At 43.4% G+C, this 17054-nt stretch overlaps 1 protein-coding gene across 2 annotated transcripts in view; it reads right to left on the reverse strand.

Moving 5' to 3' along the window:
- Positions 1 to 17054, reverse strand: part of canx (calnexin) — a 56771-nt gene that overhangs the window by 8705 nt on the left and 31012 nt on the right. For both annotated transcript variants that reach the window (XM_043703121.1, XM_043703123.1), the window contains exons 7-14: positions 15687 to 15879; positions 15065 to 15254; positions 6418 to 6531; positions 5708 to 5864; positions 3952 to 4167; positions 2762 to 2881; positions 919 to 1048; positions 457 to 593 (exon numbers count right to left, since the gene is read on the reverse strand). In XM_043703121.1, the coding sequence (XP_043559056.1) occupies positions 457 to 593; positions 919 to 1048; positions 2762 to 2881; positions 3952 to 4167; positions 5708 to 5864; positions 6418 to 6531; positions 15065 to 15254; positions 15687 to 15879 (1257 nt within the window). The remainder of the gene's footprint in view (positions 1 to 456; positions 594 to 918; positions 1049 to 2761; positions 2882 to 3951; positions 4168 to 5707; positions 5865 to 6417; positions 6532 to 15064; positions 15255 to 15686; positions 15880 to 17054) is intronic.

Below are 17054 nucleotides of genomic sequence, written 5' to 3' on the forward strand. Positions count from 1 at the left end.
GTATGGAGTCAGCTATTACAAGGGGGCATAGCTTTAAATTAAGGGGGGGTAGGTATAGGACAGATGTTCGGGGTAGGTTCTTTATTCAGCAAGTCGTGAGTTCGTGGAATGCCCTGCCAGTAGCAGTGGTTGACTCTTCCTCATTATGGGCATTTAAGCGGGCATTGGATAGGCATATGGAGGATAGTGGGCTAGTGTAGGTTAGGTGGGCTTGGATCGGCGCAACATCGAGGGCCGAAGGGCCTGTACTGCGCTGTATTCTTCTATGTTCTATGTAGTAAATTAATGAGATTCAAGGACATTACTTTTCCGGAGGAGTCCACTTTCCTTTCCCAAACAAAATAATGTGGAAGACAAAGTTATCAGTGTGATCTTCACTGGTTTTGTTGTTAACATTGAAGTCTAAATGGCACACACATCCATTCCCCCCAACATTACAGTCTTTCATCAACTTACTTCAACCTGCTCAGCACTTGGTTTCTCTGGTGCGCCTTTCTCCATTCTCTGCTCCACCTCATCATCCTCTTCCACCTCCTCCTCCTGGTTTGCATTTTCTGCAGCATCATCAGTATCACTCTTCTGTTTCTCTTCATCTGCAACATTGAAGTGATTGGTTAAATTCTTTCCAAGTTAATATTGCTAGAGTAACTAGAATGCAGATGATGGAATACAAGAGTTTACAGCCACCATTTTAGGCTAGGTGCTTTCCAAGTTTCCAACCTCAACACTGACTTTAATTATATAGCACTCTTTATAATCAACAGATATTTCTTACACAGCAAGGACCAATACCCAGCAATGATGACTGGGTAACCTGTTTCCCTTCAAATACCAAAAGCCATTGGCGGAGGGATAAATATTGCCAGAGGATGCCAAAAGGAAACTCCCAATTCTTCAAAAGGCTCAGAAGTCACTCACTTGTCTTTTCTTCCCCTTCCTCCTTTTTCAGCTCATCATCCTCCTTCTGCTCTTCTTCCTCCTCTCCATCTTCCTCCTTCACATCAGGCTGTGGGGCATCAGTCTTCTTGTACTCAGCAGCAGGATCTTTCTAGAAGAAACAAAAACATCACTTTCAATAACTCACTTTAAATAACTCTAACAAACATTTTCTTAAACTAATTAGACCTTCATGTGCCATGTTTCAAAGATTCAGCCACCATGAGGAGCCACAGAGAATTCAACGCCAGGACATGAACTGTATCCAGTTGCATAACTCCACAGGAGCGCCTGGGAATCACTGCTTTCATTGCAGAGAATCAAGGAGGAAATTCAAGAATTCCAGTCCCGTCAGAACAGCCACCAACAGCAGTGTGATGAAAATCTGGACTGCTCAAGCGATCACAGTTGAGCGAGCCAGAAGCCACTTGAAGACCATGGTGCTAGAGAGGATGAGAGTTGGGGATGAATTTGAAACGGATGAGAATTTGTAAAGTCAAAGTTTGACCTTAACTAGTAGGCAACATTGCTGGAAATGTGTTGCTGGAAAAGCGCAGCAGGTCAGGCAGCATCCAGGGAACAGGAGAATCGACGTTTCGGGCATAAGCCCTTCTTCAGGAATGAGGAAAGTTTGTCCAGCAGGCTAAGATAAAAGGTAGGGAGGAGGGACTTGGGGGAGGGGCGTCGGAAATGTGATAGGTAACATTGGTCAGCAAGCACTGGGGAAATAAGCAAACAGGACATGTTGCAATGTCAAACAAGCAAAGTTTTGGATGAATACAGTTTATGACATGCGGATTATAAGAGACCATCTTGAATACACAGGATTAGTCAAGTCAGCAAGTAACAGAGACATAATGGCAAGTTGGAACAGTAAGGTTAGAGAAATGGAAACCAATAATTCTCTGATGCCGTGGTCATGTAGTCAGATGCTGATCTCAATAATGACAAAGGTTGCAAACAATCTCAGATTGCTGCCAGGGACAGGAATGGAGTTAGTAACCAAGAAGTGAAGTTTGGAAAAGGAACCAGAGAAAAAGTTAAATCAGAGGGGTTTTCAGTTTATCTAGAATCTAATGCTGGATAAGCAGTCTTACAACTTAAGAGACAGTAGAAGAATCAAGAAAGATGGTGGCAAATAAAGGTGGGTATCATCAGCTTACATGTGAAAAGGAATATTGCACCTTTGGATGCTGTCAAGGGAAGGGAAGAGAAACTGGAAGGGACCAAGGATAGATCCCTGGCAACACCAGACACAGTGATTCAGCACAGAAGATAAACCATTGAAAGTGATTCCCTGGTTATGGTTAGATGGATATAAATGGAAGCAGTTGAATAAAGACCTACTCATGAATAAGAATGGATAAGAGTGTGGAATATTCAGTACAAAAGGCTTAACAGTTCCTGAAGGCAAAGTCTCTCTTTTCCATTGGCTAAACCATATAAGATGTCAAATGTGGCTCGGAGAAGAACCACTTTTAATATTTTAGTAGGGGGTGAAAACTGGACTGGAGGTACTTAAATATGGGCTTCAGGAAGGAAAAAGGGATTCAGATTGAGAAGTCATTTATTAAATTTGGCAGTTATTTTGTATTATAGCTGCAGTTCTTCAGAAATATTGGCTTTTTTTGGGAGGTGGAGGGGGAGGAAGGGGGAGGCAGTATTCATGGATATGGTCAGTTTCTCTCATACCCTGACTAAAGACACATGTTGCTCGTTATTCTATAGGGGGAGGCCATCCAGTTCTTGAACCACTTAATGTAACAAGTTTGCAAATACAGGACTCAACATCCACAGAAGCCAAGTTTAGGAAAGATGTTCCTACCTTTCCAGTACAGCAGAATACAATGACCAGGAACACAGGTAGGGCAATGATGAGGATGTAGACAATCCAAAGCCATGGGCGTTCTTCAGCTGCTGACATCAATTGCCCAACTACTCCAGACTGTAATCCAAATGCACAAGTTAAAACTGGTATAGAGGCTTTTTTTTCCAAAATGCAATTAGGACTGAAATACCCAAAGGATTGGTGAAATCAACCAATATTCTGGAGCTACATTCAGGCCAGAAAGGTATGGCAGGCAGATTTCACCTCCCAAAGGTGAAAAGAACTACAGTGATTACATGGACACCATTTAGCTATGTTTTTAAATATTCCAGATATTTTTAGGATGGAGTTCAAATGTCACAATCTGACATGGTGGGATGCAAACCCATGCCCCGAGAAGATTAGCCTAGTATCCTGGATGATTAGTCCAGTCTCATTACCATTATATCACAGGCTCCTCTGGTTCACTGCTGCCTTATTATATCAATAAGGAATAATCTCTCTGGCTCTAATCCTGCTTTTTAAAAAAGTGGTTTCTACAATACCTGCTTCTGAATAATACGTCATTAAAGTTGCTACAGTTATGGATCCTTCATTTTCCCATTTGGAATAAGCTCCTTGCTTTGACATGGCAACATGGTTACAGAAAAAAGAAATGCTGAGTGTGAAAGACAAAGCAACCTCTGTGTACTTCACAGCCAGAAGACTTCAGTGTAGTCACTACTGCAATGTAGGAAATGCAGCATTCAACATGTTTCCACAAGAAGCAATGTAATAGAAACTTCAAAATTGCAGATTTTATTAAGTGATGTTAGCCGGGGGCACAAGTTTTGGCCAGGACACCAGGGGACCTCACTTGTTCCTCTTCAATATAATGGCTCACGGGAGTGTGGGTTCAGGCCTTGTCAGCTGAAAGGTAAATCTCTGCTAGAACAACACGTTCAAAAATTAGGAGTTATACCTTTCAAGGATGAAATTAGGAAATATTTCTATCTGCAAGATTGGTAAAATTTTGGAACTCCCCCATAAACAGGTCTGAGAGACAACAACTCTAATGGAACGAGGTCCTAGATTGACCATGATCGCATTGAACCATGGAACAAGTTAAAGGGTCTTACCCGACTTTCCTATTTTCTAAAGCCTAAGAATGTCAGGGATATGAAAACCATCCTAGATTTTATCCTTACCTCAGCACTCCCCTCAGCTGTTCTCTTCAGACCCCAGCCATCACTTGCCCACTGGTCAACCACAGCTTTGTCAGAGCAAACAATGAAGTTGTCAAAGAAGATATCAGATGACATTGACCACAGTTCCAGACCAATAGCACTGATAGCAGTCATCTTGAATGGGTGCAAGTCCTCAAAATAGTCCGGGTTGGGAATCTTCCTTGGTTTCCAGACTCCCTAAAATTAGCAAGACTGAGTGTTAAATCTTTCACAAAATTTAGTGTGACATAAGTCAACACTGGGATGAGATTTCATCATGACATAGTAAACTGTTGCATTTTGAATTCAAAACTAGGTCCAAATCTATAACTTGTGTAGTTCATGTTTTTTTTTTATTACTAGCAAAATGTAAACTAGTCACAATTCATAGTCTACTGACATAAAGGCTATTCAGCCCATTGTACTAATGCAATTTGAAGAGCGAGCACCCAATGTGTGTTTAGCACTCTCCATCCCTCACACCTTTACTCATGAGGTTTCTAACAATAACTGGCCCATGACAGCTGTATTTATTTTTGAGCTAACTTGTACAGATATGATTAAACATCTCTGGCACAGACAGGACTCCTGGTCCAAAAGAAAGATAATTACAACTGTACCTTAAATTGATCATATTTTTATTGTCTGAACAGTGAGCCCGCATTCTCAATATTTTCTAATCAACTTGTTCAGAGCTGTAATGACATACCACTGGACCAGATAGGTATTTAACCTAGACCCTGGATCAGTGGTGCTGGAAGAGCAAGAGGGTGGAGTGGATAGGTGGAAAAGGATAAGCTAGAGGAGGGTGGGGGTGGGGAGAGAGTGGCATAGAGTACAATAGGTCAGTGGGGAAGGAGATGAACCTCCTAGCCCACAGATGACGACCATGCCACCCACTGAACAAGAGTCAAGGCAAGCCAGCGGTGTCAGCAGTCTGTTATCCAGGTGAATACAATCACTGACAAGCTGAATTGACCTCCAATTGACAGACAGGTACGCAAATACAGTGTCTACCCATCTGGTGTATCACGGAGTTCAATGTAGGGCCATGTGGAAAGAAGAGGGGCTAGCCACCAATTTATTTTACACGCCCCTCACCCTCCCAAGGTAGGGACCAAATCCAGTCCAAGGGGTCTTTTCCATTCACCCAGTCATGCACAATTTTAAAACTTGATCCTAATAAAACACCTGATGTTTTACACTCCCTCAGTGCTGCCCAAAATTGTCAGCCTTGATAATATAGGCAAATGTGCGTGCGAGGGGCAATCAAATTTATGACTTTCAGATTAAGATCAAGGGAACTGCTCACCAAACCAGCTGACAGCTGACACAAATGCTTGAAGAGTCAGTCTCATTTGGTCTTTGAGGGATCAAAGGGTTCAAAACCTTTCCTTTCCCAAGGCAAATAGTGACCTACTGATACTACGCATTTTCAAAACAGACATTTTCAAATTTTTTGGGGCATTAAGGGATCAAGTGGTAATAATAGAAGAATCTACTACAGTTTGCTGTTGAAGTTAAAACTCTCCTTATTAGGCAATTTTATTCCTGAAGTTCCCAGCTCAGTGACAGCAGGAATAAGTGGCCAAGGGATGGACAGTAAATCCAATGGGAATAATAAATTCCAGAAATTAGTGTCAGACCATAGAAAGACAAGAAAACTTAAATGATACCAAATATAAAAGGAGGAAGAATAATAATGCAGTCAACAGTTGTTTAATCAAAGCAACATTACCTGGTAGTTGGGGTTATCAATCATTGGAGCCTTCCATTTACCCTTGTAATCTGGGTTATCAATCATTGGAACTTTCCAAGGCCCACATCCAGGAGCACTTTCGCACAAGGGATTTGCTACTTGTGGAGCCTCCCATTCACCATCCATATCTTCATCCCTACAAAAAGGGAGGGGGAGATACACACAGACAATGAGAAAAATATCACTGCCAAAGGCTTCAGTGGGGTTTTCACAACCAAAACTTTGCACCAGCCAATTTTAGGGCAGCAGTTTCAATACTTTTAAAGCCTGAATTACTCCAGAATGATGGACATTCAGAATCTCCAATAGCGCAGCCCATAAAAACCATCTATGACATTTGAAGTTAACATATCAATTGGCCCACCCAATCAGCAGCGTCTTCTCATGCCGCAAAAAGCCTGGTTTCTTGTATTCTAGCCCTGATGCAAGGCAAAATAACTGGTTCTTTGTATCCATATTTAAGTTCTGTGCTATGATTATTTATATGGCCCTCAAAAAAAAGGGTAACAAATACTTCATGTCTTTCAAGCCCCCATTTCAACACCAGTAATTCCCGTCCACTCCTCACATGCCCTTCCCTCATCCCCCAAGAGGGGCACAAACTAGCCATGATTTATTTTGTGAATGGAAGAACTGTGGATGTACTACTTACACCTTCGAAAGCAGCTGAATTAAGAAGCTGAACCTACCAGTCATCTGGCTTTTCTGCATCAGGGTCAGAGATATATTCAGGCTCAGAATCAAGCCAACCTTCAGGCTTGACTGCATTTTCATCAGGAACTTTAGCTGGAGCATCCTCATCCCTGAAACAGCAACCATTAGAACTTATTAATCCTTCCAAAATGTGACTTTGTTAATGTCTTACCTTATGACCATAGGAAACCCTGATGATGGGGGTCAGTATCCGAATACTATTGGGGAGATAAAATCAGTTAACAGCACGGAAAAAGGCCCTTCAGCCCATTTGCCCCACACCAGCCATCAAACATTTATTCTCATGTCATTTTCTGCACTCAGCCCATTATGTTGTATGCTTTGACATTTTAAGTCTTCATTTAAATAGTTTTGCCATGTCTGGAGGGTTCCCATTTCTACCTTCAGTGAGTTCCAGATACACTCTCACTTTATGGTTGGAAAAGAATTCCTCAAATTCCCTCTAAATGCTCTACACCTTGCTTATTCATCAGTCTAAGGGGAAAGATTTACCCCGGGAACACACAGCTTAAGTATGAACCTTTCAGTCTTCTCTGCCCAAGAAAAACAATCCAAGTCTACTTATTCTCTCTTCATAGAGTGATGAGGAAGACAAATCCAGTCTTCATTTAAGCATTCTAGGATAGTATTTTAAATGCCTGCAGAGTGGGTGAGGGGGGAGGGTTGGAGAAATAGGGAATCACAGAGATTGAGAGGGAAGACAGACTAGGATGTACAAGGAAGTGAGACAGAGGTAAGGAGATTCGGAGTGGAGGAAAACAGAGGAAAAGGGGTCTTTCCCTCAAACTGGAGTTGCAGGGAATGGTCAGTGGCACAGTCATCTGGGTTTTAACAGTGAGGCATAGGGAGCCAAGGGAGCATGTCGTGCAAGTGTTTTTGCATTGACAGCATGAACAGTAATACATTGTTGATAAATATTTCCCTCTTAGAACCAACCATGCAAATCTATAATCAGAAAGGCAGACTCACCTTTTACAATCCCAAGGCACTCAAAAGCTAATGAGATATTTTAAATGTCACTGTTACAATGCGGGATATGTAGCATGCAGTGTGCACAGAAAGGCTCCCCAAGAAGCAACATGACAGTGTGCAGACTAGGTCTTAGTTTCACTCTATACACAAAATATGGGACCAATAATGTAACACTTCCCCATCGCTGCTCCAAACTCTCACCCATGGATTATTTGTTTAATCCTCAGGAATGGTGCTTGGACATAAAACATTGCCTGCAAAACAAGGGTGCTTTCCACATACCCAAAGCTGGCATCTAAAATTTAATGGCTGCTTTGCTTTATCTCATTATGAACTATATTCTATTGCATTGCAAATAGCCTTTCCTTAGGTACCACACACTTCACTTCAATCCAGGTACACTGAACATAAGAAATCAAACTTAACATTTAGAAACTGATTTGTCCTGAGCTACCCAAAGAACTACTGTGTTCAGATACATCAAGATATAAACGTTGCTTCCTTCAAACATCAGGACATTTTTTAAAATGGAAAACTGTGAGCAAAGTGAAAGTGAGGACAGCAGATGCTGGAGATTAAAGTAGAGTGTGGTGCTGGATAAGCACGGCAGGTCAGGTAGCATCCAAGGAGCAGGAAAATTGACTGTTCAGGCAGAATTCCTTCATCAGGAAGAAGGCGGGGAGCCTCAGGGTTGGAAACATGAATGGGTAGGGGTGGGGTTGCAGGGAAGGTTCTGTCCTTGAAGGGGTGGGGCTCGACGGCAGAGGTGCGGGAAGTGGATGAGATGTGCTGGAGGGCATCAACCACGTGAGGAGGGAAATTGCGGTCTTTAAAGAAGGAGGCCATCCGGTGTGTTCTATGGTGGAACTGGTCTTCCTGGGAGCAGATGCAGCAGAGGCAGAGGAATTGGGAATAAGGGATGGCATTTTTGCAGGTGGGAGGAAGCGTCATCCAGATAGCTGCAGGAGTTGGTGGGTTTGTAGAAGATGTCAGCGATGGAAATGGAGAGGTCCAGGAAGGTGTTGGAGATGGTCCAGGTGAACTTAAGGTTGGGGTGGAATGTGTTGGTGAAGCTGATGAACTGTTCAACCTCCGAGTAGGAGCACGAGGTGGTGCCAATGCAGTCATCAGTGCAGCAGAGGAAAAAGTAGGGAGTGGTGCCGGTGTAACTGCGGAAGATAGACTGTTCCACTTAGCTGACAAAGAGACAGGTATAGATCGGGCCCAAGGCGACCCCTTTCATCTGGAGGAAGTGGGAGGATTCAAAGGAGAAATTAACAGGGTCCGCTGCATCCTCAACCTTTCAGCTCAGCACCGCCTCATGACCTGTCCTACCTGTTCATCTTCCTTCCCACCTATCCACTCCACCCTCCCCTCCAAACTATCACCATTAACCCCCACCTCCATCTACCTTGCCCCCACCCCCATTTATCTCTCCAGCCCCAAGGCTCCCAGCCTCATTCCTGATAAAGGGCTTTTGCCCGAAACGTCAATTTTCCTGCTCCTTGGATGCTGCCTGACCTTCTGTGCTTTTCCAGCACCACATTCAACTGTGAATATTTGCCAAGTGCTGCCTCCAAAAGCAATGGGAACAGATTCAATAGTAACTTTCAAATCAGAATGGGATAAGTACTAGAAATTGAAGGGCAGTGACTGCAAATAGCAGAGCTGGAATCATGGCTGTAGCTACAAAGATGCAGAAGTGAATGAGCCTATACAAACTGCAGCCATTTTATAAAGAGCTGCATATATTCTCGAGCCTTAGATAATACCAGGGCCCTGGTGACTATATAAACTATTTCTTATTGTGTCTTCAGATCTTATTGAGCAATATACCAGTCCAGCAACTCAAAGAACAAAGGAAACAAAGTAATAACAGTTCCGCAGGCAACAGTTAGCCTCATTTATAATTATCTAAGGCCACAGAATTACTCATCTTTGAATCTAAAATGAAATTAAATTTAAATGCACATCTGCTGCACCACGGAAAAAATTGTGAAATTAAAGAATCAGCCACAATAGATTGTTGTTGCGGTTCTGTTCGCTGAGCTGGGAATTTGTGTTGCAGATGTTTCTTCCCTTCTAGGTGATATCCTCAGTGCTTGGGAGCCTCCTGTGAAGCGCTTCAGTGATCTTTCCACACCCATTTGTAGTGGTTTGAATCGGTCTCTTCCGGTTGTCAGTTCCAGCTGTCCGTTGCAGTGGTTTTGCTCATGCTGGGTACCGGGTTCTTCGTTCTGGTGAGTTGTCGTCAGAAAGTGGCTGTTGGTTTGTGTGCTGTTATGAGCCCTAGTGGTCGCAGTAGTTTGGCTGTCAGTTCGGAAATGCTCTTGATGTATGGTAGTGTGGCTAGTCCTTTGGGTTGCGGCATGTCCTCGTTCCGTTGTCTTTCCCTTAGACATCTGTTGATGAAATTGCGCGGGTATCTGTTTTTGGCGAATACATTGTATAGGTGTTCTTCTTCCTCTTTTTGCAGTTCTGGTGTACTGCAGTGTGTTGTGGCTCTTTTTAGATTAGATTAGATTACATTACAGTGTCGAAATAGGCCCTTCGGCCCAACAAGTCCACACCGACCCGCCGAAGAGCAACCCACCCATACCCCGACATTTACCCCTTACCTAACACTCCGGGCAATTTAGCATGGCCAATTCACCTGACCTGCACATTTTTGGACTGTGGAAGGAAACTGGAGCACCCGGAGGAAACCCACACAGACACGGGGAGAACGTGCAACCGCCACACAGTCAGTCGCCTGAGGTGGGAATTGAACCCGGGTCTCTGGCGCTGTGAGGCAGTGTTAACCACTGTACCACCATGCCATCCACAGTGTCTTGATGCAATTTTTTTTGTGTGTGTTGGGGTGGTTGCTTTCGTAGTTCAGGACATGGTCTGTGTGTGTGGGGCTTTCCTGTATACCTTTGTGGTGAATTCTCCGTTCGGTGTTCTCTGTACCATCACGTCTAGGAATGGGAGTTGGTTGTCCTTATCTTCCTCTCTAGTGAATCGGATTCCTGTGAATGTGGTGTTGATGATCCAGTGTGTGTTCTCCATTTCTGTGTTTTTAGTGATTACAAAGGTGTCATCTACATATCTGACCCAGAGTTTGGGTTGAATTTGCGGTAAGACTGTTTGTTCTAATCTTTGCATTACCACTTCTGCTATGAGTCCAGAGATGAGTGAGCCCATGGATGTGCAGTTGATTTGTTCATATATTTGGTTGTTGAATGTGAAGTGTGTTGAGAGACACAGGTCCAGTAGTTTGAGTATGCAGTCTTTGTTGATAAGTTCACCATCCTGTTGTCTGTTCTGTATGTCCAGCAAGTTGGCTATTGTTTCTCTGGCTAGGGTTTTGTTGATAGAGGTGAATAGTGCCGTTACATTGAATAAGACCATGGTTTCTTCCTTGTCTATGTGTATATTTCTGATGATGTCCAAGAATTCCTGTGTTGATTGTATAGAGTGTCTGGATCCGCTGATCAGGTGTTTCAGTTTCTGCTGTAGTTATTTAGCCAGTTTGTGTGATGGTGTCCCTGGTAGTGATTAGATTAGATTACTTACAGTCTGGAAACAGGCCCTTCGGCCCAACAAGTCCACACCGACCCTCCAAAGCGCAACCCACCCATACCCCTACATTTACCCCTTTACCTAACACTACGGGCAATTTAGCATGGCCAATTCACCTGACCTGCACATCTTTGGACGGTGGGAGGAAACCGGAGCACCCGGAGGAAACCCACACAGACACGGGGAGAATGTGCAAACTCCACACAGTCAGTCACCTGAGTCGGGAATTGAATCCGGGTCTCTGGCGCTGTGAGGCAGCAGTGCTAACCACTGTGCCACCATGCTGCCCACAATGGTCTGAGTGGGATGTCTGGTTTGTGCACTTTAGGTAGTCCATAGAATCTGGGGGTATTGTTGCTTTCAGGTTTCATTCTTTGTAGGTCAAACCTGGTTAACTGTCCGTTTTTTTGTAGGTTCCTCAGTGTTGTTTATCCTATTGGTGAGCTGTGGGGTGGGGTCAAACTCCCCCTTTTGGTAGGTGTTGGTATCTGCAAGTAGTTGTTGCACTTTTTGGATGTTGTCTGCTTTGTCCAGGATGACCATCATTCTGGCTTTGTCTGCTGGTAGTATGATTATGTTCTTATCGTTTCTTAGTGATTTTAGTGCTTCCCTCTCCTTGGTGTTGAGGTTATGTGTTTGTCTTTTCCTTGTTATCAGAGGTACAATACTTTGTCTCACTGTTTGTTATGTCTCTTCTGTCAGTCCATTGTTCCTGAGTGTGCATTATAGTGCTGCTAGGAAGTCTGCTGTCTTGGTGTCCCTGTGGTTGTAGTTGAGTCCCTTGGCCAGTGTTGTTCTTTCCGTGTCTGTGAGCTGTCTGTGGGAGAGGTTTCTAACCCAGGTGTGTGTTGTGGTGTCCTCTCTGTTGTGTGTTAGTTTGGCCATTTTTTCTTTTAGTGCTTTTTTTTGCGGTGTGTGGTCCTGTTCTGTCCTATGGTGGCGGCCTGTTCTATGGTCCGGGTCCATTCCTGATTAGTGGTTTTTGAAATTAATGATTATTGGCGCGCAATTTCTTTTGCCTGTATTTGTGAAGTTTGTTGTGAGCGACTGTAATCATTACCTGGATCATCCTGAATCCGTTCTGTCTGGCTGTGTCCCTGGCTTGTGGGTTGTTGACTGGTGGTCTGAATCGGAGACACGGTGGAAGGATTCGATTCTTTTGGCATTCATGCAGGAACCGGAGTTGCTCGTATGTGGCGCTTAGGCGGTTGGCACAGGATTCCCATTTCCTGGCTTGTCTTAGCATCTCTCGCCCGTAGGTGTTCAAAGTTTGAGAGAATGAAGGACCCGATTCCCAGCATGAGCAAAACCAATGTAGTGTACAAAATCCCATCCAAGAGCTGCACAAAACACTACATAGGACAAACAGGAAGACAGCTAACGATCCGCATTCACGACCACCACCTAGCCACGAAACGACACGACCAGCTATCCTTAGTAGCCACACACGCAGATAACAAGCAACATGAATTTGACTGGGACAACACTATTATTATAGGACAAGCCAAACAGAGAACAGCCAGGGAATTCCTAGAGGCATGGCACTCATCCACAGATTCAGTCAATAAGCACATCGACCTGGACCCAATATACCGACCACTGCAACGGACAGCTGGAACTGATAACCGGAAACGGCAGATTCAAACTACTACAAATGGTGGAGGAAAGATCACAGAAGCGCTTCACAGGAGGCTCCCAAGCACTGAGGATGTCACCTAAACAGGGGATGAAACGTCTGCAACACAAATTCCCAGCTCAGCGAACAGAACCACAACAACGAGCACCCGAGCTACAAATCTTCTCACAAAACACAATCTATTGTTCAAAGTTTATGAAGTGGAGAAGCAATGAAACACATTGTCTATGCTGTAATCCACAGAAGAGGATGAAAGAGTGTTGAGGATGCACAAGAATAATTTCAGACAGAATACGGAATAAGCTACAGTAAATGTTAGTTATCAGTCTAGGCAGAGATCAAAAGGACCTTCATTGCACAGCAGAGAGTTTAAAGTGTTCAGATAATGTATTTTTAAATATTATCTTTAAATAAGGCTGGACAGTCATACAATCCCGGAATATACATAAACCAATGAGATACCAGAAATAAACAGGCCTGCATTTTTATACCATCTCAGGGCACCCCAAAGTGCTTTGCAGTAACCAATATGCTGAAGTATAGTCACCACAGTCCCAGAGGACCATAAGCTTCATTCTCAATAGAGAGCTGACCGGTGCTGAGTTTAACCTGAGAGTCACCATGCCTCAAATAGGGACAAGATTGAAAACGTGGGACCTTCATGATAACTTCAGTCAGTACGGGAATTGAAATCAGTCCTGTTGATCAGAAACCAGCCAACTGCTCCCCACAGGAACAGGAGTAGGCCATTTTACTCCTCTAACCTGCCCTAACATACAATAAGAGCATGGCTGATCTGCTTATGGTTTATCTGCTTATGGTTTCAGGTCCACTTTCCTGTCTGTGTCCCCACAACACCAATAACCCTCGACTCCCTTCTCAATCGAAATGTATCCTTGGGTTGGTGATGTCATTTCCTGTGGTGAGTGCGTGAAGCAATGAGGGTTGGGGGAAGTGTGTGTGTGTGTAATTTGGAAACGGGCAGCACGGTGGCTCAGTGGTTAGCACTGCTGCCTCTCAGTGCCAGAGACCCGGGTTTGATTCCCCCCCTCTGGCAACTGACTGTGTGGAGTTTGCACATTCTGCCCGTGTCTGCATGATTTCCCTCCGGGTGCTCCGGTTTCCTCCCACAGTCCAAAGATGTGCAGGCCAGGTGAATTGGCCATGCTAGAATGCTCCATAGTGTTAGGTGCATTAGTCAGGCGTAAGTTTAGGGAGGGAAATGGGTCTGGGTGGGTTACTCTTCGGAAGGTCTGTGTGAACCTGTATCTAATCTAAAAAACTGAAATGGAATTTTAGTGAGTGATAGGTGAATGTGACTTTGTGTCAATTACGATATAACAGAGAGTATGGGTAAGCACATATTTATGGCAAAGAATGGAAGATAGAGGTCAGTCAGCAAAGCACTGGAAGGAGGCTGGAGATAAAAGAATGGATGAGAGTTGCAGAAGCATTTTTAAAAAGTCTTGATTTTTGGATACAGACTAAAAATTGAGAACAAAGGCTTTCAAAAAAGGGGAGAAGGTGCAAGTGCAGCTTTAGAACAACTAGTGAAGGTAACTGATGCATTAGACAAAGTTACTTTTTGAGGACAGTTGAACGAGCATCAATTGAAATGTGTTAGGACAGCTCAGCATAATGATTCTGAACAGTCAGGTTACATTTTAACAAATTTTAGAGGGGAGTGAAACAAAGCAGCAAGGATACCTGCAGAGATTAGTTAGTTCATTCTTTCTGAACAGTTGTTCTCTCCAATTTTCTATTGAAACAGCTGAGCATCACTTAGAGATGTTTAAAGAAATGATACTAAAAAGGTAAACAATCAGAAAGACTCAGTGTCTGACCAAGAAACTCGAAGTACAAACTATCACTGTGCAGGTAACATCAAGGCATCAGCAAGGAATTAAAAAGGTTATTTATGAAACTAGTTCATCTAGTTTTGTGATTTGGACTGGCAATTCTGAACAGTGTTCCCCTGGCTACCACTGTCCATTCATTCGTATTTTGTCTGCTTTTACCCTGTGCATGCATGGCAGTTTTAAAAAGGAAAAAGTTTTAACTTCTGAATGAGAACTCATGTTCTTTTACTGTCTTGTTCAAGTTAAACATGTTACAGCAAATAGTTATTGTTAGTGTTACTGAAATAACCTGGTGAGATTTACTTTGATTCTTGAAAGCTGCCTGAGGCAAATTGTGACTTTTGGTATTTCGATTAAATTTTAATATCTATGATGATTCCAGGAATAGAGGAATTTGATTTCCAGTACTCTACCTCAGCAAGTCAGGATAAGCAGATGAACTATGATGGAGTAGAGAAAGACGGTGTTATAGAAACTGAAGCAGGACATCAACATTATGAACAGCCTGGCTTGAAACATGCGGCAAGACCTGAACTCATGATATCTTTATGTCTTCCCAATCGGAGGTCGTCAACCAACTACGTTACTCACCAGTCATCAGGTTTGACTGCATCAGGGTCAGCAATTTTGGGTCTCTCATCCCAGTCTTCTGGTTTCTGGTCATCTGGATCTTCGATCTCTTTTGGAGGATTGATAGGAGGAGTCATGTCTTCAAGTAGGCTGCCACTATTGACCACAGTCTGGTCAATCAAGATTTGAAAGGTGTTGTCAGGGTTAAGCACTACAATGGGGAGAGAAAAGTTTAGTTTAATAAACAATTAACATACCTGTTTTTTCACCTTACATCAATACAAGTGGATGTAAAAGACGACCATTTCCTGGGAACAATCACCCAGCACTGATTCACAGAATTTGAAAATCTGAGTTCTGCTTTTAGTGGAGGTTCCTTGCAAATAAATTGGCTGCTACAAGGAAAGGTTCCAGGTGATGACAAAGCTGCTAATAATTTTGATTTAGAGGTGCTGGAGTTGGATTGGGGGTGTACAAAATTAAAATTCACAATACCGGGTTATAGTCCAACAAGTTTATTTGGAAGGACTAGCTTTCAAAGCACTACTCCTTTATGAGACAATTGTGAAGTATCCACATTCACCTCTGGGAGGAGCAGTGGTCCATATAAACCTGTTGGGCTAATAATTTTGTTGAACAGTACCTAGTGAGTACAGGTGAGTCTTCTTGTCAGTATAATAGCTTTTCAGGTCCACATCGGAACGCTTTGCATGTTTCTCCTCGTACTCTCCAGTTTTGGGATTCTTGTGTCTGAAGATGAAGTGGAGTTTGTAATCTTCACCACATTTGTCAGGGCCAAACATGATGGCGTACGGAGTTTTGTCGTAAAACTTCTCCTATGTAGGAAAGAAATAATTGAATTAGAATTTTACTAAGTCTAAATCTGTTGCAACCAGAAACAAAATTTCTTAAAGTCCTTTGAAAGTGATGATGAAACAAAGGGATTGAAGAGCAATGGAATCACAAAGTAGATCAGAGAAGGCGAATTGTTCTTGAGGATATGACAAAATAGGAAACCAGCAGAGGAAAACATAAATCCGCATTTTGTGACATCAAGACAGCAACACTCACCCAGTATATGAAACACTGATAGATAAGTACAACTCATTCATTTGGCTGGATTGGTCCTCACCCTCAATTTTTCCTTTGAATTCTCATACTTCCTCCAAACCAAAGTGTTAGCCATGGGCACCCGCATGGGCCCCAGCTATGTCTGTTTCTTCATTGGGTACGTGGAACAGTCCTCCTTCTGCAGCTACATTGGCACCATTCCCCAACTTTTCCTCCGCTACATTGACGGTATCAGCATCACCTCATGCTCTCACGAGGAAGTTGAACAGTTCAATTTCACCAACAGATTCCATCCTGACCTTCAGTTCACCTGGACCATCTCTGACACCCTCCTTTTCCTGGAATTCTGCACCGTCCTCACGACCTGTCCATCTTCCTTCCCACCGATCCGCTCCACCCTCCTCTCCGACCTATCACAATTACCCCTATCTCCATCGCCTACCTTCCTTCCCAGTGAGCCTGACCTCGGTGGTGGGCAAGTTGTTGGAGAGAATCCTGAGGGACAGGATCTACATGTATTTGGAAAGGCAAGGAATGATTAGGGATAGTCAACATGGCTTTGTGTGTGGGAAATCATGTCTCACAAACTTGATTGACTTTTTTGAAGTAACAAAGAGGATTGATGAGGGCAGAGCTGTAGATGTGATCTATATGGACTTCAGTAAAGCGTCCAACATGGTTTCCCATGGGAGACTGGTTAGCAAGGTTAGGTCTCATGGAACAAAGGGAGAACTAGCCATTTGGATACAGAACTGGCTCAAAAGGTAGAAGACAGAGGGTGGTGGTGGAGGGTTGTTTTTCAGACTGGAAGCCTGTGACCAGTGGAGTACCACAAGGATCAGTGCTGGGTCCTCTACTTTTTGACATTTACATAGATGATTTGGATGTTAGCATAAGAGGTACAGTTAGTATGTTTGAAGATGACACCAAAATTGGAGGT

Source organism: Chiloscyllium plagiosum, chromosome 14 (genome assembly GCF_004010195.1).
Source record: "Chiloscyllium plagiosum isolate BGI_BamShark_2017 chromosome 14, ASM401019v2, whole genome shotgun sequence".
NCBI lineage: Eukaryota > Metazoa > Chordata > Chondrichthyes > Orectolobiformes > Hemiscylliidae > Chiloscyllium > Chiloscyllium plagiosum.